At 37.5% G+C, this 26,127-nt stretch overlaps 1 protein-coding gene across 1 annotated transcript in view; it reads left to right on the top strand.

Moving 5' to 3' along the window:
• Positions 1 to 26,127, top strand: part of Cdk6 (cyclin dependent kinase 6) — a 205,718-nt gene that overhangs the window by 81,635 nt on the left and 97,956 nt on the right. Inside the window, exon 3 of the mRNA XM_076861099.2 lies at positions 18,348 to 18,515. Coding sequence (XP_076717214.1) covers positions 18,348 to 18,515 — 168 coding nt within the window. The remainder of the gene's footprint in view (positions 1 to 18,347; positions 18,516 to 26,127) is intronic.

The following is a 26,127-nucleotide window of genomic DNA, read 5'->3' as shown; positions in this document are numbered from 1 at the left end:
ATTCAAGTATATATTAAAAAGATATAGTAAACACTAGAAGTCAGCTTTGCTTCACTGAGAAATGCTCCTGTGTTCTAGTCTCATTTTCATGTCAGATATCATTTGCTAAAGTAGATTAAATAATATTATGGCCTTAAAAGATTTTTATTGAAAAAGATGCTTTAAATAAAAGAGAATAAAATCATGGCATTTGCAGGTAAATGGATGGAGTTGGAGAACATAATGCTAAGTAAAGTAAGCCAATCCCCAAAAAACAAATGCCAAATGTTTTCTCTAATATAAGGAGGCTGATTCATAGTGGGCTTGGGAGGGGGAGCATGGGAGGCATAGACAAACTCTAGATCGGGGAAAGGGTGGGAGGGGAAGGGAGTGAGCATGGGGGTAGAAAATGAGATGGACATTATTACCCTAAGTACATGTATGAAGACACAAATGGTGTGAATATACTTTGTATAGAACCAGAGATATGAAAAATTGTGTTCTATATGTGTAATATGAATTGTAATGCATTCTACTGTCATATATAACAAATTAGAATAAAAAATCAAAGATAAAAAAGGAAAAAGATGCTTTAATTTAGGATGCTCAGCATTCTGTTTTTCTGTATATTCCTGAGTGTTACTGAAACTGAATGGTTAAGTGAACTGTAGGTTGAAAGCAAATGTCAGCCCAAAGAGAAAAAACAGCAGACTGTCAGCAACAGAACTCTGCGAAACAATGAAGCTACATTTTAGTATTTCTATGGTGGGACTTATTCTCAAAGTCTTATACTTTACCCTCAGCATTATCTGCTTCAATCTCTATCATGCATATAATGATAAATATTGTTTTATTAAAAAGGAAGCTGTGGTTCAAAAAGTGGAAGGACCATATTTTATCAGTTTTCAGATGCTCTTTTTTAATAACGTAATGCCTGTAGGCACTGTTCCAAGGTACTAGTCATGACTCAGTTTCTATAACCTGCACCGATGCCTGGGAACTTACAGAATTAGTGTCCTGTTTGAAAATCCTGGGTATAAAAGTGGAGTTCTGTTGCCTAATCATCAACACCACTGATAGTACAGAAGACAAAATTGTGTGGGACATAGAAACAACAGCTCCAAATAGAAAAGGAATATAAAACAACAGGATTCTTTTTTAAAATTTTTTATTCTTATTTGTTATGTGTAACAGCAGAATGCATTGTAGTTCATATTACATATAGAGCACAATTTTTCATATCTCTGGTTGTACACAAAGTAGAGTCACACCATTCATGTCTTCATACATGTACTTAGGGTAATGATGTCCATCTCATTCCACCGTCTTTCCTACCCCCATTCCCCTCGCTCCTTCTCCCTCCCTTTTGCTCTATCTAGAGTTCGTCTAATCCTCTTATGCTCCCCTAACCCCAACCTCATTATGAATCAATATCCTTATATCAGAGAAAACATTTGGATTTGGGGGGATTGGCTAATTTAGCATTATATTCTCCAACTCCATCCATTTACCTGCAAATGCCATGATTTTATTCTCTTTTAATGCTGAATAGTATTCCATTGTGTATATTTATACCACAAATCATTGTCCATTCATCTACTGAAGGGCATCTAGGTTGGCTCCACAGTTTAGCTATTGTGAATTGTGCTGCTATAAACATTGATGTGGCTCTGTCCCTGTAGTATGCTGTTTTTAAGTCCTTTAGGTGTATATCAAAGACTGGGTCAAATGGTGGTTCCATTCCCAGTTTTCCAAGGAATCTCCATACTTCTTTCCATATTGGCTGTGCCAATTTGCAGTCCCACCAGCAATGTATGAATGTGCCTTTCCCCCCACATTCTTGCCAACACTTATTGTTGTTGGTATTCTTAGTAGCCGCCATTTTGAGTGAAGTGAGATGAAATCTTAGAGTAGTTTTGATTTGCATTTCTCTAATTGCCAGAGAGATAAAACAACAGGCTTCTTGAGGGTAGAGAAATTTTTGGACTATGTTAATCAAATTATTTTACTTAAACTTTAATTTTTATAAATATTCAAGAATGATAAGAGATAAAAATCCAAATCTAAAGAATTCTGCAAGAGCCCCTTAAATGTATATGATTGAAACTTTTAAAGGATAAGAAAGTGCTGTGTCATGGTTTAATTGACAATCCTTTTTTTCTTACTGATACATTAAAATAATACTGACTCTTAAAATAGAAGCTATTTTAGCATCGATAAAATAGTTACATTATTTAGCCTAACTTAATCATTCCACAGTGTATGCATTTATAAAAACATTACATAATACCCCCCAAAATAGTACAAATATGTATATGTACATAAACGTATATTTATATATAATCATTTGAGAGATAGTGAAGCACCTGATAGGTAAAAACTTTTAATTTCCAGTGTATATTGGAAATTAAATATATATTTAATTAAATATGCTGGGGGTGGGGACAAAAAGAATTTATAAACTGTAAAGATGAAAACCAATTTTACCTTATTAATTTGTGCCCACATGTATGTGTGTGTTGAGAGGGAAGGGAGGGAGAAAAGGAATGAAAAAGAGAAGGAAAGAGAGACAAGCAGGCATTTGCAGACCAAGTACCTCTGGGCAAATCAGCAAGCATCATGTCTGACCATCTGAGATGCCTCAAAAAGCTGAGCTAAAAAGTTGCTTGATCACAGCATCAGAGACAAGATAAAAAAGCTTCAGAACCCATTTGAAAAGACTGCATGCTTCTTCCAACAAGTAGGGAGTAAGCAGGGTTTGAGGTAGTCAAGAAAAAATAAAGTTATATCTTGTTTTTAACGTTTTTATTAGTACATTATAATAGCAAGGTTCATTTTGACAACAAAGTTCTATCTTTGTTGTGAGAGGGGATGCTTAGGGTTTTTACGTTGATTATTTTGCCTGTAAACATTCATTCTTTTTATTTTCAGCCTAAAGAAAGTTCAGGGTTGTTATGAAAGGGCATTGTTGATTTTGCTTTCATTCTTAAATATTTGAAAGAGTTAAGAAAGAGTCTATAAAACAACCCAGTCATATTTGTAGTATTACCTCTTCTCTAAAATGAATTGTTTTATTATTTTTCAGAATAACCTCTAGGTTTTTTTCAACATTATACTTTCTATATTGAAAATATGAATTTTATTGTATTGTATTCTTGCAGATTTCCAAAAATAATTTTTAAGTGTTTTCACCACAAAAACGATAATACATGCATCATGTTATTTAGCATGTGTACATATTTCAAAACATCATATTGTGCACAATAGTATATGTAATTTTCAGTTGTAAATTTAAAAATAAATTAGGAAAAAATGACCTTATAGAGGGACTGTTCTTCCCTGGAATTTATGTCATCAAGGAGTGGTTAAGAAAGAAAGAAAGAAAAAAAACCTGAATAAGTTGTTCTTATATATATGCGGAGGACATAGACCAATACTGTTTAACCATAACTTAGAAAATGATGTTTCATTTCTTAGAAAATTCTAAAGCTTTCTGTTTCTATGGAATATTATTTTAAATAGTCTTTGTAGGACTTTTCTTATTTCACAAACTTTATCAGAGACCTAACAAATTTTATATTTTAAAAAGTTTGTTGGTGGGGCTGGGGTTGTGGCTCAGTGGTAGTGCACTTGCCTTGCATGTGTGAGGCACTGGGTTCGATTCTCAGCACCGCATATAAATAAATGAATAAAATAAAGATCCATCACAACTAAAAAATATTTTTTAAAAGTTTGCTGTCTACAAAATTAAAAATCATGGTTGGCAAAAGGACTTTAATATATATGTTTAATTTTAACTGGCAAATTCGAAAGAACACACGCAAAAGTAACAAATTACCCATAATTCTACCACTTTTAGCACGTGACATAAAAATGCAAAAATTTTTTTTGTTTCTCCATTTCACCCCCATATCTAGAATTAACAACCTCTAACTGTATGTTTGTGTCTGTCTCTCTCTCTCTCTCTCTCTCTCTCTCTCTCTCTCTCTCTCTCTATATATATATATATATATATATATATATATGCATATATGTATATATACGTGTGTGTATTACATATGTATCTTTTCAAACATTTCTATATGTATTCAGACTAGGTTTAACAAATTTAATAAATATAATGAGAATATTCAGTTAAATTTCAGATAAATAACAAATAATTTTCACATAAATATATCCTACATATTGCGTGGGACAAACTTAAATTTAAAAATTATCTGTTGTTTATCTGAAATTCAGACTTAATTGGATCCTATATTTGATATTGGTACCCTGGTGCAAATGTAGCTACACATATATATATGTATACGTTTCTTTTATCATGTTAGAATCAGGGTGTTCTGTGTCCCTCTAAGTCATACTCATTTCTCTGTCAATTTATTTTGTGTGCGTGTTAGAATTATCTCTATTAAGGATTAGCATTCAGAATATATAAAGAACTCACAAAATTACCATCAAAAAAAACCCCTAATTAATAAATGAGCAAATGAACTAAACAGACATTTCCCCAAAGAAAAAATACAAGTGGCCAACAGATATATGACAAAATGTTTAACATCATAGCAATTAGACATAGCAAGAGGGTTGGGAACCATTGAAAGTGAAACCAGAGGTCGTTAGACATCAGGCAGTAAAGTACCATAGGTAGCAATGTAAATTTTACCTTTGTCTCAGAGTGAGCAGAAGGGGACTTTTGTATGATTCAGCTTTACATTTAAGAAACATCACTTAATCATCATACTGGAAAAAAGATTAAAGATAGATTAAAGAGACATAAATCTAAAGACAGGAGCTAATGTATTGGAACATTATTGCAGTAATCCAGGCAAGACATGCTGGCAACTTGATCCAGGCTCTGGAGATGGGAGAGAAGGCAGGTTGCCTTTATTTGGGAATTGTACTGACCAAGACTTTGGTGGCAGATTAATTATGTGGTTGGGAAGAGAGAAAGAACCTTAAATGTCTGTCAGATTTCTGAATTGATCATTTGGGTAGATGGTGGTACTGTTATACAAGATAAATACAGACTGAAGAAAAGGCTTTGATATGGCTGAAAAAATCATATGGTTTTTTTGGGGATAGATTGAGATTATCACTGCTGTGGAATATTCTGGAAAACAGCAGGAAGCACATCTTCATCAGTTTGCACATCTGGAGCTTGGGAACAGTTCCAGCTGCTATTATGAGTTGAGATATCTCAAAATATGACAAACATTAATGTTGAAGCCATAGATGATGAATGATGAGGGTAAAGGCAGAATTTAGAACTTAACATACTTTTGAGAGGCATAATGGGAATGCAAAGGGACAGGGAACACAAAGTGAATATTTGTGGTAGTCATTGTCGGCAACAGGAAAGGGAGCTGTTTTAGTCAGCTTTTTTTGCTGCTATGACTAAAAGACCTGACAAGAACCAACTTTAGAGGAGGAATAGTTTACTTGAGGATTCACAGTTCCGGAGGTCTCAGTCCATAGACAGATGGCTCCATTCCTTGAGGCTTGAGGTGAGGCTGAACATCATGCCAGAAGAGTGTGGTGGAAAGGAAGCAGCTCAAATGATGATCAAGAAGCAGAGAGAGAAGTCAGTTGCAGATACAAAATATATACCCCAAAGACACGCCCCGAGAGACTCAACTCCTCTAGCCACACAGTACCTGCCTGCAGTTACCACTCAGTTAATCCCATCAGGGGATTGATTCACTGATTGGGTTAAGGCTCTCATAACCAGATTATTTCTCCTCTGAACTTTCTTGCATTGTCTCACACATGAGCTTTTGGGGAACCTCACATCTAAACCACAATAGGAGCTTATCAAAGTTCCAGAGAAGGCAGTACTAAAAACCCCTATGAAATCAGACCATGATGCATGAACACTCCATCTTCATGGTGGGGCGGGGGGGTTCCCAGCTACCTTGACTGTAGGAGTAAAATGGGCAGATAGCTTCTGAGGTGAGGCCTTGGAGACCCAGGGTAAGAAGAAGTGGAAGATGACTTTGATGCCCATAAAGAGAAAGACCCAAAAAGCTGACTGGGAGTTTTAGATAGGCAGGAACAGATTTGAAGGAAAGAGGGCTATGTTTAGGAGAACAACCAGTTCAAGAAGTTATAGAGCCCTGTATCTTAGGGAAGGGTGTCCCTAAACTTCGGTGTACCCAGGACATTCATGCCTGTCTGTACTTGGAGGCTTGTACCACTTAGAACACTAAGATTTTCCTAGCCACAGCAATGCCCTTCTCCCCCGCAGGGATTCCTACTGTGATGCAGATGTTACCTGCTAAATTCTTCTTTATAAAATGAATTGTTATATTGTGTGCCTGTGTGAATATATAATAACATTCCATCATTATGTACAACTATAATGCACCAATATAAAAATGTGGAAAAAGAAGAAAAAATTGTCATCGCATTATTAACCCAGGTCTCATTTTTGGCTCGGTGGTTAACTCTTCAGTTCCATTTGGCCTAAAGATTCCCCCTTTTTTTGGCCTCCATGCTTTTCCTGACTTGATGTGACCACCCAGAACCTCTTCCTATAGACTGAAAGAGTTATTAGTGAGAAGCATATGGTCCTCCTCTCCCTGGAGATGCATGTGCTGCCTCTGTCCTAGCAGGCTTCAGCTTCAATATTCAGGCCTTGCAACAACATGAAATAAAAAGTGTTCAAGTGCCGCCTCTTCAGAGTCCCCATAAACAGCTGTGCATGCAGCTCTACCCAAAACAGATAATATGCATCGATGTGTTTATGGGAGGAAGGCACGGGGACTCTGAGTGTGTTGTTTTCAGCTTCTCACCACTGCAAGGGTTTCTTTTCTTTTTCAAGGGAGAGGTACATTGTGGTAAGCAGTGTTTTATGACCCATAATAAAAAACCTTGTAAAGACCATTTTTTGACCAAATGAAGCTAAGTGTTCTTTTCACAGTCCTCCTTTACTCCTCTCCCCCCTCTGCATCGGAATGCACACAGTTCAGCATTAATGGATAACATAAGGAAATTGTGTCACAAATTCTAGTTCTTATTTGTTAAGCTGGGAAAGCAGCCAGAGTTAATTACGTAAAAATAGTCATTAGTAATTTTTCCTATTCAGTAGCAGCTTCTGAATATATATATCAATTAAGTAAATGTTTATATTACATTCGTATAGTATATCATTATTCTATAAAAGCACTTGAAGGACAGTATGAGGGAACCTCAGAAGTTGGAAGGCCTCCATAGAAAAGGCTTTCCAGATATAGGTTAAAAAAAAAAAGTTAAAGCCACCATAGAAAGTTGGTTATTTTTTTAAAAAAGAGACATATAATGTGTTCAATAAATAATAACAGAAGATTTCCCATGATCCTTCCAGATCTGAAATGGCAGCAATCTTTTAGACTTTCAAAATTAAGAACAGGTCATATATAATACTTGATTTAATTAAAATAATAAGTACTTTAAAAATTGTGTCCTTCAGTAAGTGCTTGTTGTGAACGTAGTTGGTTCATTGATCTTAATAATAAGCATTAGGGGAGATGGAAGGGTGTCCTGTTCTAACCAGAGAGAGCTAGGTGAATCTGAACTCAGAGCATTGCCAGATGCCATGACTGATGGTGGGTACCAGAGCCGCCTCTTAAGTTAGTGGCACCAGTTTTGAGCCCATTACCCATGGGAGGTATACTCGTTGTTTTTAGTCCTTATAACCACCCTACAGGACAGTGTTGCCCCCACTTCACAGATGAGGAACTCAAGGCTAGATACTGGAGGAAGGGAGGTTAAGTAACAAGTATCACCCAGTGTGAGACATAAAGATACAGCATTTCTCTCAAAAGGTGGCCTATCATAGTTAAACCAAGACAACAAACATTAAGCTATTTCATTTGTTTCCTGATTATCTTTCCCTTCTTTGTTTTTCTAATATTATAGTTAGCACCCATACTACCTTATGTCCAGAGTAAAATAATAGCCTCTCTATACCACCTCCCATCCATTCTGTGTGCCAAAGTATCAATAATAATATGCCATTCTTGGATATTACTTACCCACGGACTATAAGATGCTGTGAACTCCCTATACATGCCCTATGCAGTGTGGTGCCACTTAGCAGTGTGCTCTCTCCAGCATCTTGCCTGTTAGGGCTATGGCTTGTCTCTAAACTAAGCACATGCCCTCCTGCAAGCTTCTGCTGGTGTTGTCTCAATGGCAAATTAACACTAGCTCACTTACTGATTGGCTTAGATGCTCCTCCTTCCTCCATGCTCACTCAGTACCTGTAGAATCTGTGCCATTTGTGGTCCTAGCTATGTACTGTTTGAAGTGTGGAAGTGGACAATTATGTCTCCTCTCCCTGTTAAAATAGGAGCTCCTTGGTACTCTGTCTTCAGGTGCTTCTATGTTGGTAAGATAGGCTAACATAATGCTTTCTACATAAGAGATTTCTTAGTTCTTTTGAATTAGATGATAGCAGATTATTATGTATGTACTTTACATAAAGTACTGAAGTACATGATATCCTACTTAATGTTATATTTAACCATAATACATAAAATTGTATATAAATGTATGCTGTATAGTACATCTTACCATCTAATGTCTCTTTTTTGACCTTATTCCATCTTATAAGCATGGAATCCAAGGCCCACAAAGGTAGCAAGTGACCTGCCTACCTTAGATTGTAACTAGTATACACACCAGTTCATAACCAAAGCTTTTGCCTACATCCACAGATTTTTGCTTTAATTGTTCTGCCCTCAAAAATGGAAATTTACATATCTCATGCAGGTTTTACATTTATTCTTTTTAGTTATGATCCAACACCAGGATACACCTTGACATAATCACAAAAGCATGGAACGCAACCCACTCCCATTCAGTCCCCAGCACTTCCTCCCCACACCCCTCCCTTCACTTCGCCAGTCCCTCTTCGCCTTTACAATTTCCTTTTTTTTTTTTTAAATTAGTGTCAGTTGGATACACTGACTGCCAGAACCCACTGCCACATCCTTGTGTGCACATATGAAAATTGGGTCAGATTCATTCTACTGTTCTTTCCTTTTCCTGTCCCTTTCTCTTTCTCCTCAATCCCCTAGGTTGTACATTTCTGAGAGGAACATTGTTGTACTTTTTTGTACTGCCTCATGACAAGCATTCAGTGAATTTTTAATGAATAACCAGTGAGCCACAATGCAAGATCATGGCCTTTTTCCTAAAGAAAGACTCAGTGCTGGGCATGGTGGGACACACCTGGGGAGGTTGAGGCAAGAAGATCATGGGTTCAAAGCCAGCCTCAGCATCTTGGTGAGGCCCTGAGTAACTTGGCAAGACCCTGTCTCAAAATAAAACATAAAAAGGAATGGGGATGGGGCTCAGTGGTTAAGTGCCCCTAGGTTCAATCTCTTGTACCAAAAAAATAAAACAAACCTCAGGGAATGTGAGAATGTTCTGTGACCCCTATACATGGAGCTAAGAGCTAAAGTCATTTTACTTCATTTTAATGCCTGCCAAGTAAAACCAACAGATTTTTTTTTTTTTTTTTTTTTTTTTTTTTTGGTATAAGGAGTTTTGTTAGATTTCAAGGAGAACATACAGATTATACTACATTTCTGTTCCTCACGGAATTTATCATCTAACAGAAAATCTCGTTGACAGTTTGAAAACAAATCAAATATATAGTATAAAATAATCAAATGTTTCAGTTATCTCCATAATCCCATGGCAGAGCAAGGAAAAATTTATCCTGATGTTTATTAAAAAAAAAAAAAAAACTGAGACTCAAAGGTTGAGACTGGCTTAGTTATTTGGTTAGTAGCCAAGATGAAACGGAACTTGGTTAGTAACACTGGAATGAAAGATCATACTTTGTGAAACACTGCTGTAACGATATGAAATTAAGACTGAGCAAAAAGTCCAACTCTGCACCCAAGTAAAGACTTAGGCAAAGTGATCCATTGAATGCTGCTTCCAGTGTTAAGAGGCTATGGGTCTTTTTGTAGTCACATCCCTACCCATGGGTGCTACAGTGTACTAAAATGCATGTCTCTTGAGACTGGACAAGTTGCTTCTAAAAGACAGGATACATTAGAAAGGAGTGGTCTTTCACTCTTTTCATTCTAAGCTGCAGTGTTCCTAGTAACCATTAAAACATCTTCTTACATGTGTTAAGGCCTTTGGGTCATTCTTTGGGAAATACAATACCCCCAAACCTTTTAGGTTTTATTGGCCAGTGAGTTCTTTTTAAGGTAACAGCCTTTATAAATTTCATGGCCATTTCCCATTTAGTTTGGGCCTCACTTTTCTAAGAAAAACCATTGAACATTTATTGATACCCACTAATGCAGTGTGCTGGAGGCCAGTGGATGTAGAGGAATAGTGATTGAAGTAGAGCTCACTCTCCAAAGATAAGGCAGTGAGTGAGGGAAGAGTAGAGGAAATCTACTATATACCGAGAAATGGGTCAAGAGGTAGGTGGATTTTATCTGAGGGCTTTGAGCAGGAGAACCTGATTTGATGGAGTCAGGTGAGCTCATTAAAAAGAGCAGGCTATCTGAATGTGAGAGATGGATGGAAGGAATGAGATTGGTGGAGAAACAATCGGTACAGTATGCATGAAAAGGATAAGGACCAGGGTCACACTAGTGGGACCTCAGAGGTGTAGGAATTGTACGGAAAACATCACATAACTTTCCTGAAGGACCCAGAAGAAGCCCTGAACAATGAAGAACCACACCATGTTCTGAAGAGGAAAGATTCAATATTATGAATGTATTTATTCTCCCCAAAATATCTATTAATTTTTAAAACTTAGCAAAAATACCAAAGGGATTTTTGAAGGGCACGGGAATTCAATAAAATAACTTTGAATTCAGTCCAGAGAAAAAGCATAGAAGAATATCCTGAAATTGGCCTGGGGCTGGGGCTGGGGCTCACTTACCTGGCATGTGTGAAGCACTGGGTTCGATTCTCAGCACCATGTATAAACAAATAAAGGTCTATCAACAACTAAAAAAAAAAAAAATTTTTTTTTTAATCCTGAAATGTTTTATAAGGCATAAAAAGAGAAAATTTGCCCTACTTAAACATTAAAATGTATTCTGAATATTTAATAATTAAGAAAAGTACTCTAAAGAGATCCAACCAGAGGCAGAAGAGTACATGTCCAGAAACAAACTCAGGTAATTTAAAACATGATAAAATGGTATTTAAAATTGATGGGAATTTTAATAAGTGCTTAAAACGTTTGGCTAAAGATAGTATAAAAATAAAAATTGAGTAGTACATGAGGATGAAAAGTTGAGCAATAGATTTCTATTGCCAATAGCAATAGATCTGTGTTGCAGATAGATCTATATGCAAATGAATTCAGTATACATTGTGGTGTGGAAAGGCAGTTACAAAATTGTAGACAATAGCATTCTATTCGTAAAACCGAGTTGCTGTTTATATGAGTATTAGGTAGGTGGCAAAAATGGAATTAGGTTAAAGAAGTCAAAAGTTCTCTGAAGCTGAAATACTAGCTGGAGCTAATATTTTTGAAGTATGTCTGAAGGCTTTCAGAAAGATGGTGGGTGTAGGGTAGAGAAGATGAGCCCTAGGACCTGAGAAATATGACAGGTTGAGAGTCAGTATTGTTAGGAAGAACATGAACCGTAATGGAAGGAGGAACAGGTCTCAAAGAGAAAAATATAACCATCTGAAAGTGATCATTGGCAACAAGATAAGAATGTTGCTATGGACACTATTGGGCAGGAGGTGAGGGATAGTGGTTGTAAATGAAAGGTAATGATTTTAATAAGGTTTAGTTAATACAATTTTAGTTTAATAAAATTTTTAGAATAATTTTCAACTGCAAATGGTAAATCATGGGTCATGTATGTTTTACCACAATTACAAATATATGTATTGATAATTACAAATTTTCATGGAATATTCCATAAAAAATAGCTTTAAAGTTAGTACATTATTGTCTAAATAACATAAGGGTGGAGATGGGCAGCCCCAAAGTCAATTCAGCTATTTGTTAATGTCATCAAAAAACCCATACTCTTTCTCTTTTTACACTCTGTCCACTTGTGTGTGCAGATGATGTCTCCTCTTGTGTTTCAAGGTGGTTGCTACAGCTGCAAGCTCATGCACTGGAGCAGTAGCATTCAGTATGACACGGGGGTTGGGGCTGGGAGGTAAGAGGAAGTGCAGCAGAGGCTTTCTACTGTGCTCCTCTTATCAAGGAAGAAAATGCTTCCTGAAACTCTGTAGCCAGCTGCCCACACAGGCCTCTGTCTCATGTATGTCCCTAGATCAATTCCTAGCAAATGGAAATGTGATTACCCTGATTGGTTTGGGCCAATCCTTCCTGTCTGGCATCTAGCATGGTGAAAATGAGCTGTTATTCTTTAGTTTCTAGTCAGTTGAAACTGATTCTTTACCTTCTCAGTATGATCATCACTTCCCAGAATGAATAACACATGGATTCTTTAAATTCACACTTTAGAATACTTAATTTGACTAATAAAATTTGTACACAAAGTCAACCACTTATGTTAGTCTTTTATTCAGTCACCTGGAAGTAGTAAAATAGGGAGCCAGCACTTCTGGTTAGGGCCCCTTTGTTTCTGCTGAGGGGGGGGGGGCTAGGGTGACATGCCACCTTACTTTGCTGCCTCATTTGCTGAGAGCCATAGCCAAGTAGGAATGACGCATGGCATTTTTGGTTGAAAGGTGACCCCAGCAAGCCATTGAGATGATATGATTATGTTAAGATCTGCATTCAATTGGATATTAGACCCCCCCCCCCCCCCCCCCCCCCCCCCCCCCCCGCTGTCCGCCTCCGCCTGCTACTTTGGAGCTCTAGCGGGACTCCCGGAGAGTTCCCATTGGTTGGGGAAATGCGGTAGGAGGGATTTCCGGAGGAGGGATTTTCCTGTTGGTGTAGTGTGGCCCCGGGAGAATGCCACGTGTATGGTTCGCATATTGCCTGGGAGCGCGCGTGGCATTGGCGGGAGTTTCAGAAATAAAGTTTGTTCCTACTTGAGTGGCTCGTGATTTTGTGCCCAGCCAGACTGCGGCATCATCCTCCTCATACCCAGTGGCAAACTGACAGGCAAGGTGGTATGGCTTGACTGCACTCTGCTTTGGAACAAATCTCACGTGTGATTCTTGTCACTTCTCTCCAGGTCCTTTGGTTAACTGCTTGCTTTAAAGTCACCAGTTGTACATCTTACAAGTGAACAGAAAGTTAGGGAATCTGCTTTAATTCTCCTGCTTCCTCAGAATGTGGTATTTTATTTATGTTGGTTTTTTTTTTTTTTTTTTTTTTTTTTTTTATCTTTTTCCCCTTTGTGATTTTGAGTAAAACATTCTTTGGGTACTCCTATGGTTACCAGAGCAAGAAGTAGGCCCTCTTTATTCCCATTTTATTGTTTATAAATCAGCCTTTAAAGGCCATTGTTATCACTGTGAATTGATCAGGGATAGAGCCCCCCTGTCCTGATTTGAAGCAGTGGAAGGTGTGCACCTGCAGTAAGCTTGATTTGTGGGTGAAATCTCCATGGAGTGTGTGAACCCATCTGGCTGACCCTCTGGGACCTTAACATGGCTTTGGTATTCAGTGTTTCATTGCATAGGTAGCAATATTTTGCCACATTTTATGGGAGAACTATGGTTTTAAAAGATTCTGGGACTAGATCCAGCAATTCCGTTTCTGAGAGTTTGTGTGTGTGTGTGTGTGTGTGTATCTTATGGATAAGTACACACAAACACACACACACACACACACCCCTCCAAAAGAATTGGAAACAAGTTTACAGAGATTACTCATGTTCATAGCAACACTGTTCATAATAGTCCCTAGTAGAAATAACTCATGTCCATCAATGGATGAATAGATAAACAAAATATTATACACACACCTGAAATATTATTCAGCCTTTAAAAGGAATTTCTGACACATCAAACATGGATGAAACTTGAGGACTTTTTGTTAAGTGAAATGAGCCACTGTAAAAGACAAATACCGTATTGTCCCACATATATGTGGTACAGAGTAGTCAGATTCAGAAAAACAGAAAGTAGAATAGTGGGTGTCAGGGGCTAATAGAGATAAAAATGGAAAAACCATGGTCTAATGGACATAAGAATTTCAGTTTTGCAAAATGAAAAAGTTCTGGAAATTGGTTGCACAACAATGTGAATACACTTAATGCTAAACATGAATTTAAAATAGTCCAAGATGGTAAATCATGTGTCATGTATATTTTACCACAATTACAAATATATGTATTGGTAATAAGAGGGGAAGTAAAGATCCTGGGACTGGCCCTCACTGCTCTCTGTGGCTCTCTGTTTTCTTTATGACTTCACCACCATCATCTGTGTGTAGGCTCAGGTGACCTCTGTTTCTATAATCATGGCCTCTTCCTTAATTCAATACATGGTTATCAGTTTAGTATGAAAACCACCTTTTATATAAATTTAGGCTGTAGACTCCTCTACACCCCTCTTAGGAAACAAACAAAACACTATGAAATTATTTCTGTGAAAACTTCAATAGCAAATTTGAAAAAACTGTGGATTAGAGGTCATAAGGAGACAAAAATAATGTTTATCCTTGTCTATAAGCTATGCATGTCTTATTTTTAATTTTTTAATAGAGAAGTCATGGTACATTTTTTTGGAACTAAAACTTTGACGATCTGAATGTGTTACTCAGATTAACTAGATATATTCAAAATATCCAGAATTGTCCACCTTAAAGCTAACATTTCTGTAATTTACTACATGGTATGAGTTGGGTGTTCTGAGTCTCTTCAGAAACTAATCTTTGTCATGTGTTGGAAAATAGACTCTCATGATGAATCTTTTTCCCATAGAAGAGCTCAAGGTCAGTTTTCAGTTTGCTTGTTTGTTTTGGTTTTAGAGGAATAAGAGGATTAGCGCTCCAGAACACCCAAAAGAAACAGTTATGACATTAAAGGTTTCCAGTACTCAGACTGAGATCCAGGGCTTTTGGGGGAGAGTTGCCAAGGTCCAAGCCCCACCTAGAAAGTCACTCAGAGTGAGACTTCACAATGGTTCCTGTTGAAACATGCCTCCAAGTCACGTGTTTTAGAAAGATAGGGCCCCGGGTGACGACTTATCATAGGTATGACTAGATGTTCAAACCTTTTGTACCGGAACTGCGCTAGGTAACATAATAAGGAAAAGTTTTAAAACTGGATTTAACTAAAAGAGCTTTAATTGGCATCATGTCTAGTTTCGTTGCATTACATCACTTGGATTCCTGTGAAGTATTTTGAGTCTTCTATAGGACAGATTAATTTAGATTAAAATCTCACAGAGCTAATTTAAAGTATGTCTCATGATATCACAAATTGAGATGTTAGAACAGATAACAAGTTTAAGGAGAGAATCCTTTGAGTTGTGTTTGATCAAAACACTTCTTGTGATTTGAAGCAAAGGTGTTTTTTCTTACTTGTTTAATGTAGTTTATTCATTTATATCATTCTCTGGAATTGGGACCTATATTCTTGCTTGGGACCAGAGTTCATAATGGTGATTCTTATATATAAAAACAGTTTGTATCTCTAGGTATTGTTAACATGGAATCAGTGTTAGTGCAGTCATGTGGACTCATACTGCTTAACCCATATTTGTTATTTTAATCTACTCCAGCCTTTAAACAAAAGGTAACTAAACCCATAGTGTAAATGCCACAGTAACACAACTAAAACCAAATAATAATGATTTTTGGCATATCCCAAGCAGGAAAACTCTGTGGCCATTAAAAATCACATTGTATGAACAAGTTCTACATTGAAGAATTTTATTGAAATAGGAAAATATTCACAATAAATTGTTATTTCTAAAAGGCCACAAAATAAAGGGTTTAGAATAACCATATTTATTTAAATATATATTTAATTTAGTCATACAAATATGACAACATATGTAATTTTTAAAACGCAGAATAGAAAAAACCTCAGAAATTGTCATTTAACCATGAAGTTTTTTCTGTTTCTGAGTACTATGGAATTTTGAGTGACTTTTCTTCTTCCTCTTGATGTATAGTTTTCTGCTTTAAGCAAGTATATGTTCATTTTATAAATTTTATTATTAAGAAAGTATAATATGTGCTATGTTAATAAATACACAAAACAATATACACTTTTTATATTTTCTGTAATTCAGTCTTTTGTAAATTTAGATGGGTCTTTTAATAAATTAGTTCCAAGTTTTTAACTTTCACACTGCTAATTGGATGCTTAAATTGTTTGAAAACTGCATCATGTGCCAAGCAGATTTGTTCACTGTGCTTTTTTAAATGGATGATTCTTAGCATATAGGAAGCTAAAGATGATGAGCCAGCATGACATTACTTTAGGTTAGTCATGCTTTCTAAAATCCAATGCTTACAAGTTGTGTGCATGTGTTTCCAATAAAGACTTATTTACCATAGCAGATGACTTTCTTTAACATTCTGTGCTTCATTTTCACACTCCTGTTTACTCATTGCAAGTTGTTTGACCGTACGTGGTTCTCAAGTCTTGAAAGACCCTCTTTGCCATTGCAGCCTTCTCCAGAGTCTTCACCTTTTGAAGCTTAGAAGGCAACCCCTGCAAACTCACAGGATTCATTCCGGGGGATCACAAATGTGATTCCCACACACCTGTATCATTGCATGCTTGGCTCATACTGACTTTGTAGCACTGTGTTTGTGTCTCCCGGAGGAAACAGGATGGTAGTGATCATCCTAATAATTACCATCTGTTGAACACATACTGTGTGCCAGAAGCGGCACTCCCGCTTTGCATATGTTACTTCATTTAAACCTCCTACTATTACAAAAAGTAAATGCCATTTTCTCCATTTGATAGATGGGAAAACTAAGGCTTTGGTTTTAAACAAGATATGATAAAAAGACAGAACTTTGAATTCTAGAGGAAGAACCAGAAGTGGAATCCCATAACCCATAACCCCTTTTTGATGCAAGGGTTTAGTGACCCAACTGATGAATAGGGCAACCTCATAGCTCCTGGACTCCTCTGAAGTCCAGGATGCTGTTTAGTCATTTTTCTACTCTTTGTACTAACAAAATAGCTTTATCTTCCCTGTGTGCACTATTCTCACAGTGTTTGGCAGGTGGAGAAGGCATAAGCCACTAAATCCAGATTTCAGAGGGTTATGATAATCTGGTCAATGTCTTAAGTTCCTACTTTAAGGCACCGTTTCTGATTTTTATATCTTATATCTTATTTTTTGGACCTAAAATTAAAAAAAAAAAAAATTGCGGTGGCAGAGTACCAGTGATTGAACTCAGGGGCACTCCAGCACTGAACTACATCCTCAATCCTATTTTGTATTTTATTTAAAGACAGGGTCTCACTGAGTTGCTTAGCGCTTCACTTTTGCTGATGCTGGCTTTGAACTTGTGATCCTCCTGTCTCAGCCTCCGAAGCCACTGGGATTACAGGCGTGTGCTGCTGCACCTGGCAAAATTTTGATTTTGGTTGATTTTTCCAAATGCTCCTCTGCTCCATGCTGGTTAATAATGCCAGCAATAATAACAGATAATAACAGTCGTTTATTGAATGTTTACTGTTGTGCTAAGTGCTTTATAAACATTGACCCTATGAATTAGGTTTTGTTACTTTTCCATTTTATAGATGAAAACACTGAGACTCAGGTTAAATGGCTTGTTTCACTTTACATTCTTATTCATGCATCAATCTAATAAAGGAGTGCAGTGAAGATTTGTATCCAGTTTTTCTGGACTCCGGTTTGAATGAAGACTCTTGTCTCTTGCTAGTATTGTGACTTGGGGCTAGTTACTCAGCCTACTTCTGTGTATTGTTTCTTGACCTGTAAAATGGGTGATAAGATATTTACCTCAACATTGAGATGTGGATTAAATGGATTACTGAATGGAAGGTGCTTAGAATAGTGCTTGACCCATAGTGACTGCTTAGTATTAGGTATTTAAAATGATAATCACCCTTAACAATATTATTAATATTAACCAGATTTTAAATGTTGAAATAACATATTAAACAATATAAAAGTGTGTGAAGGGACTTACATCCTCTTGTTGCCACCTCTGACTTGCCCTCCCCAGAATTAACCAGTTCGGTATATATCCTTCCAAGATATTTCCTATGCCATTGAAAGCTATTTTAAATTGTCCTTTCATTAATGAAGTACAGGTTGAGAGAAAAATTTTATGGTGTTCTCGAGAATGGGAAAATGGAGAGATAGGGAGATAAATTCATTCATTCAATTAATATTTATCAAACATCTGCTTTGTGTTATAGGGCTTAACAGAATGCTGAGGATTTAGTGTCACATGTGGCACGTGTTGAATTTCTGTTTTGAGCATTTATTGATGTTTGTGTTTTGGTTTTATTTAGGATATGATGTTTCAGCTTCTCCGAGGTCTGGACTTTCTTCACTCTCACCGAGTAGTGCACCGTGATCTAAAACCACAGAACATTCTGGTGACCAGCAATGGACAAATAAAACTGGCTGACTTTGGCCTTGCCCGCATTTATAGTTTTCAGATGGCCCTTACCTCAGTGGTGAGTAAGAGAATACTGTCTTTTCGTTGAATTATCTTTCCTGCTTCAAATAACAAAGTGCCCCTCTTCCATGCTCCTAACGTTACTGTTTCCTGTGATCTTTACTACTTCCCAAAATGTCTTTGCAATCTTCTGGATAGCAGTGGATAAGAGGAGAGCATTCTGTTTACAGCCACAGAGACATCTGGGCTGGGTGTATTGTGGCAGGACCCATTGCAGAAATAGCCTGTTGCATCTTAACCACTAGAAAGGAATCAGTTACAAGTTTCCAAACACTTTTTGCCATAACCACTGTTTTCAGAGCTACGTCATGATGAGCTCAGGGTCAGGAAAAAGAAAGTGGGAGGAATGTTGACCTATCTTCAGCGTCCTGTCTTGAGAAGCAGCAGGAGTACCAACCCAGGTATGTTAAAACACTTCTGAAGCTGAGGATACTGACTGTGAAGAAGAAAGAAATTGACAATGAACATGGATGATCCTTGAACAAGTAGCCCCACCCTGCCAGCTCTAAGCCAGAATAGAAAGAGTGAACCAAGGGTCTATTTTGGCAAAAAAACGGCAATTATAATATCCTGTTCTTTGTCTCACTGAGGTGCAAAACCATAGTAGTGACTTTGATTAGTTTCTATTCCTCCTTGCAGTTCATTGTTTCTGAGATGAATTTTTTGAAATTCTGTACCCAAACTACAAAAAGAACAGCCTGGAAGCGAGTATTAATAACCCTTTTCTTTGAAAGATTTGTTTTATATATAGTGAATTCATACATAGATAGAAAAGCCAGGGAATGTTCCCTTGCCTTGCAATTTATTTTGGAGTTGTGTGCAAAAAGGTTCTCAAATCAGGGGCAGCACTGTCCTGGATGGGGGACACTGTTGAGAGAAATATATGGTAGCATCTTTGGTCATCACAGTGACCTGGGGCAGGGTGGGGGGATGGCTGCTTCTGGCATTTAGTTTATATTCTTCAAGGAAGCTAGCATTCTCCACAACAACAACAACAACAAAATGTTCCCTCGAATTCCAGTAATTCTTCAGCTGAGAAGTAGAAATCTGAGCGAAATGTAAGAAGTAGAAATATAAGAGAAGTTGGAAATTCTCTGAGACAGGTAACTTGCCTTAGGAAAAATTCCAACTTGCAGAAGTATACTCCATCTACCCTTTCCCCTCACTCAAAATATGAATACTACAACCTTCCGTGTAGAACTCCTTACATTCCCAGCATTAAGTACTTTGACTGGGCATCAGGATTTCTCCAGAGGATTCCTTGAAGTATGTTGCAGTTGTTAAAAGATAAATCCTGCTTCTTTCCTCTTTGCCCAGCATACACCAATACTTTTGAGAAGATAAAACAACAGCTGTTGTTAAGAGGCTAGGTCTTCGCTTTGGGCAGGGCCAAGTAAGCTCTTCTGTTCTTACAAAATCGGACCAGAAAGGGCGGAGTCTGTGTGTTTCCCCAGTGGGAAGGGTGAGGTAGGCTTTGGGCTTCCCTAGGAAATTATTGCACATGTTGTTTTGGGGCCCTGGGGAGAAACATGAATAGACTTTGTGATCAGGGCAGTAATAGGGGAGCAGATGAAGGAACTGGTCTCCTTGGGTACATTAATTGAGGGAAGGATGAGCTGTAACTAAGCCGGACACGATTTTAATCCCCCCAAGTGGGCACTGATAACCACAAGTAAAAGCAGGAAACCCAGTTGGTTTTATTTTGATTTTTTTCTTTTTTCTTTTTTGCTTGTTAAATTTGAGGAATGATGGCCTAACTCATGTGTAACATCAATTAACATTCCATTCATGCTGGAAGTTGGTATGTTTAAACAGGAAAATGCAGACAAAATGTTTTATATTCAGAGAAAACAGGAAAGGCAAGCATAAAACACGTTTTTTTCTGTATCTAGTCTGTATGGTGTACTGTATATTCCTGTGGTGGCATTAGTCAAAGATGTTAGCAGCTGGGAGAGACTTGATTTGAAAGAGTGATAGACAGAATTTAATGGCAGTAATAAAAGGTACATTTCTGTAAGCTGCTGCATTTAAAATTTTCCTGTTTAATATTTTTTGTATGAAAAGGAAAAATCCATTTAATATAGTGATGCTTTGATTTGCCTACACTTAGTAACATATAAAAACTTAGAATCACAGTTTTTCAAACTGAGCTGGTGTATATTTTTAGTATCTCTGGAAGAGACGACACTCCACTTCCTGGAAATGCACATTTTTAGTAGATTATGTCATATGGTATGTCATATGGAACCTGGGAATCAACTTAATTTGTGGAATGTTAAAGGGATTAAAAGTTAACTGATTTGAAACTGACTTTTTACAGCCATGAGAAATGCTAATATATTACTTATCTTTCAAAGATTGATCACATGTCCTTTTCTGGTATCCCTCCAAAAATAGAGCCCTATCACTAGAGTAACATCTTACTAATGTCTTTCATGATACCACTTTCTAACTTGTTTGTAGTTATTTCAGGATTTTATTTATCAGGCTGCAAGTTCCTTGAAAGTAAATGCTATGTCTTATTCAGCCTTGTTTATTTTGATAGGTTTTCAGGAAATATTTTTAATGAATAAACTGACAAATGCCAACATAATAGATATAAGTAGCTAAGTTGTAATAAAAATAGGGAAGAAATTACCTATACATTTAATGTCTCAATATTCCTAAATAGTTACCCAGTGATACTAAGCCAAAGGATTTGCTAGAGCAAATACCTTAAAAATGTCTTGAGTACATTCTGTACCTTAGTCCTGATTAATTCATTGACAAGTATCTGTTCAAAGTCAGGAAAGTTGTATGCTGTAGCTCAGTTTCATGTTAGGAGTGTAGGAATGATTTGAACCCAAGTTCATAGTTTGTGCCTTATGATTATGGTAATCCTCTCTGCTGGCTCATTAAAGAATTTCCTGTATGAATTTACCTTCAATCCTGAACAGAAAGCTATAGAGATTCAGAAATATGGCATTGCTGTTCCACTAGAAGTTGACAATGTAACCCTCTGTATTTTGGTGTTAACTTTAGAAGAGGTTTCATACTTCACAGATAATTAGTATTCTCCAAATGAAAGAATGAGTGCATTATTAGGCAAATTTTTTTTCTATTTAGTTATTAAGCTAACTAACTTCGTTAATATATGTATATTTATATAATACATGGAATTTCTATGTGGATCATTGACAATAGCTTGCATTCCTACAGTCTTTCTAAAAGTTTCAGAAGGTTCTCACATATATCCTAGATTTTTACAGGGGCAGCTAGCAGTATTTATTTCATTTTAAAGTCTCACATGATGGAACTGGAACTGCTGCTTTATAATATCTGAACTATGCTTTCTGCCAGCATTCAAGAAGAAACATCTTTTCTGAATTAATTGAGAAATTAGCTGTTTTAGACAGGTGAGCTTTTCAGCTGTCTTGGGGTGTAACACTATCTATACTCTGATCTTTAATATTTAATATTTTAATGAAATGTTTCTGTTGTTCATACTCAGTACATAGGCCTTTTGGGTAGAAATTTACTTAGGACAAGCATTATGAGTCTGGACTATAGTTTTAGCTGTCGTTGGTATATAACATAGGCCAAATGACTTTGCTTGTAACCACCTAATAAGTTGAGGGCTAATCTCTAGGGTTCTGTGCCCTTTAGATCCTAACTGTACTGGGCTGTCTTTAGTAAGACACTTGGGTGTCTTTGGGGGATATTAGATTCTTGCTGCTGAGTATAAAGTAATACATGTACTTGTACCTATATAGAATAAAGATTTATACTATTTTTAAAAGGCTGAAGGATTAAAATTTGGGTGGCTGCAGTGTATGCCTTGGACCTAGGCAGGAGGGACCCCTGGCTTGAGTCTCATGCTGTAGAGGAGCCTGTGCTAACCTGCTCCAGCCATGTCTCCCTTCATGGGCACAGAACCTAGTGTGCAAGGAGAAATGGCCAAGACCTCCATACTACCCCCAGGACATTGAAAATCCCTGACAACATGGGATTTCATGGGCTCATCCTTCCCCCTAATAGCAGATTTTGCCACTTGTATGTTTGCGCTAAGCCTAGGGACAGGTGTTTGCATGCATATGGGCATAGCCTGGACAGGTGGACTGGAGTGTCTGATACACACCTGTGAGGTCCCTTGTGGTTCAAGAGAAAGCCAGAAGTGTGAGGAGAAGTGGAGCCCATTATATCTGCACCCGATGTACATTATTTTTGTCAAAAAAGTTTCCCTGAATCCCTGAAAAATGAGCTTCTGTGACTTATAATGAACCAATAGATTTGCAGAAAACCAAAAAGAACTAGTTTCAGGGAGGTTATTCCAGTTGCACTGAAGTGATATGCAAGAAACGTGACTCATATGCTTATATAATATCTGTAGCAAACGTGTTTGGAGAATATACACACATTCAATAGAATGACTATTAAGACTTGCTAAAATTATGTTTAAAGTCATTCTAAAATCAACATTTCCAAGTACTTCCCATGGTAGTATATGTGCCAGCACATTTTTTTGTCTTTCAGTATAAATCAAGACCAACGACTCAGCCAGCAGTTTTAGTCCTACATGAGAGTATGTCCTGGCCTGTCAGAAAGTGTCTCAGAGCAAAGCCAGGGACATCACCAGCAGCTCCATTGAAGTCCCTGATCATCATGAAGCCTGTGATCAGTAGCTCAGGGAGGGAGAAATCTCTGATTATGATGCAAAAATCTTCACTTTTTTTTCCCTAAACCTAACTATACAGCATTCAAGGTGATCCTGTTGCCACTGGATTGGTGTTTTAGGAACTCTTTACCATTTCTTTTTGGAAGTAGGAAATGGAGACTCAAACCAGATTAAACCTGAATTTGCCAGATAGATTATAAAGAGATGGGAAAACTCTATTGTTTACATTTCAGCTCTTACCCATGATCCCAACTTCCCTTTTCTTCCTACCAAAGGCTGTAGTACCTCAAAGAATTTCAAAGGGTTCTGTGGAATTCTCAGGTTCTATAAAGGTATCTAGAGGTTCCAAGAATGTTCAAGAGTTTGTTTTTTAAAATAATTTTTGTCTTATTAAAATTGTAATTAATAAACAGCTAACTGGGTCCACATTTTGACACAGTGGGGAACATTAAGGCATGAACTAGTGCCTCTCAGTTTTCTTTTTTTAATGTAGAATTCAAAATAAAACTTTGGACATACTTGGGTACCTGAATATTTTGTATATGCATTGTTGTTTTGGAAAAAAATCAAGCATTCTCTCAGTTCACTTCTGTGTGTTCATGTCCTTACAGTCGCCCAACTGCATCATCATGACAGTGTGCATATTACTCACTTAATAAGAGACTTTTAAATGTTTTTATACCCAGATGTGATTGCCAGTACTCAAGCACTAAGGACCAGTCACTCCCTAAGATAGTCACCATAAAGCTACATATGATAGAAAGAAGTCTACATCCTAAAATAAGCTCCCTCTTCTGGTACTTTACCTAACTTTACCTTCTGAGATGAATTCCAGGATTGGCCTGCCTTAACCAATTTCTTCTCTGGAATGATAAGTGTTATCATGAATTTCTGGGATCTTTTGGGGACCTTTATGCAATCATTCAGTGCTAATCACTAAATTAGCATTTGTCTTTTAAAAGTTTGTGCCTAACACCTAGTTGGGAGGAAAATGCCACTTTGTACCATAATGAAAGAGTGGGAATGTTCTCCTGTCTTGTTAGTGACTTAATAAATTCTCAGTGAATTATTTCCCTCTTCTCCAGAGGCCCTTTTCCCACATCATCTTTCCTTTTTTTTTTTTTTTTTTTTTTTTTTTAAGAGAGAGAGAGAGAATTTTTTTTTAATATTTATTTTTTAGTTTTTGGCGGACACAACATTTTTTTTTTTTTAAAGAGAGAGTGGGGGGGAGAGAGAGAGAGAGAGAATTTTTTAATATTTATTTTTTAGTTCTCGGCGGACACAACATCTTTGTTTGTATGTGGTGCTGAGGATCAAACCTGGGCTGCACGCATTCCAGGCGAGCGCGCTACCGCTTGAGCCACATCACCAGCCCTCATCTTTCCTTTTTAAAAAGTCATTCATGTCCTGAAAACATCTTTCCTCTGTAGAAATGGACAAAAGACAGTACATAAATAATAAACCTGTTGAGACTGTTAGACAGCTGCGTAAAGTACAAAAATTATTTGGTTTTTTTTTTTTTTTTTAAGTGGAACTGGCAAGATTTTAAAGATTTTCTTTATTTAGGGTCATTAATTTATTTAATACCACAAGTATTACAAAATTTTATACTAATATCCCCTCTTAGGCCTCTGACAATGAATAGTTTTTTACTCTAACTTATCTTAATGTTGGTAGCATTTAGTAAACACTAAAGAGACTTTTTGGATTCAGACAAAATAGCTTTCCGATAAGCCCAGGGGAGAAAATTAAGGAAATAGAGTGCTGGCTTTCAGTCAACAATTATCACTGATCACTTTCCATATATATTGGAGAACCTGAGAGAGGATGGTGAACAAAAATGGACAGTGTTTGCTCTCAAGAGCATAGAAGCAAAATGATAGATCTGAATAAAATCATCACATGAAGGAGTGTATAGTTAGAAACAAGTGAGCTCAATGAAGGAAGAGAATAAGGTTCTGTGAGGCCATGTGACTCAGGAGCCTTCAGAGGCTGAGGTCAGGGAAACCTTTTCTGCATACCCATGACAGAATGTGGGATGCTCAGGGAGGTCTCCAGCACCCACCTTTCTGAACCTTCTGGATGTGGGCCCCTTGGATGTGCACATCAGGCAGTCTGTACCTGTTTTCTATGTGTGCATTTGGAATAGCTCATCGTAGAGTACTGCCAGGTGAACAATGTCATCTTTTCAGGGGAAAATAAATTGTTGATGCTTGTTTTCTCTTCGTGCATGTTGTATTTACTATGGAGACCTGGCAGGGTTTGGGCCTGGGCTTGGGCAGCCGAGTTGCTCCCACAGAAGCCTCCAGACGCTGCCAGTGCATACTGAATAAATCAAACCATGAGCATTACATGAGTATAGTGGAAAAAACCCAAGCCCTGTCGCCCCAGCATCTCAGCGAAAGTGCAGGACACACCTCGGAAGCAGGAAAGGCTCCTGTAACTCCCTCCCCGCTAACATCTTGCCGTGACACAACCAGGTCTGTTTTGTTAAAACTTCCAGTTGCCAGTACATATTTCATAGTTAACAATGGAGTGTTTGTGCCGGTTTCGTTTTCACTTTCACCAGTGAGGGAAATGGAACACAATGGGGGCAGCACACAGAGCTGGGAACAGGACACGTTTTCTTCAGGATTCCCAGGGCTGGGTACGGGGAAAATGCCCGAGCCAAAGCAAACACACGAACCCATCCGGATCCTCCGTTGCGCATTCTCAGTGGTAATAAAACACGTTTTGAGTTACCATCTGATAGGTTAACTCTGCCGCCACAGGGAAGGCAAACATTGGTGACCACTGTGAGGCTTGCTCCCATGTAGAAGGAGGATGAATTCCACACTGTACAGAGGGCTGCCGTGGGGCCGTGCGTACGTGTGGGCATCCGACTCCACCAGCTGTACTCGGGAGGTGAACCCGATGACTGCCCTCCTTGTTTATAAAAGATAGCCATTCATTTGAC

The sequence above is a fragment of the Callospermophilus lateralis genome, chromosome 1 (genome assembly GCF_048772815.1).
Source record: "Callospermophilus lateralis isolate mCalLat2 chromosome 1, mCalLat2.hap1, whole genome shotgun sequence".
NCBI classification, from domain to species: domain Eukaryota; kingdom Metazoa; phylum Chordata; class Mammalia; order Rodentia; family Sciuridae; genus Callospermophilus; species Callospermophilus lateralis.
This window is presented reverse-complemented; position numbering and strand designations above follow the sequence as displayed.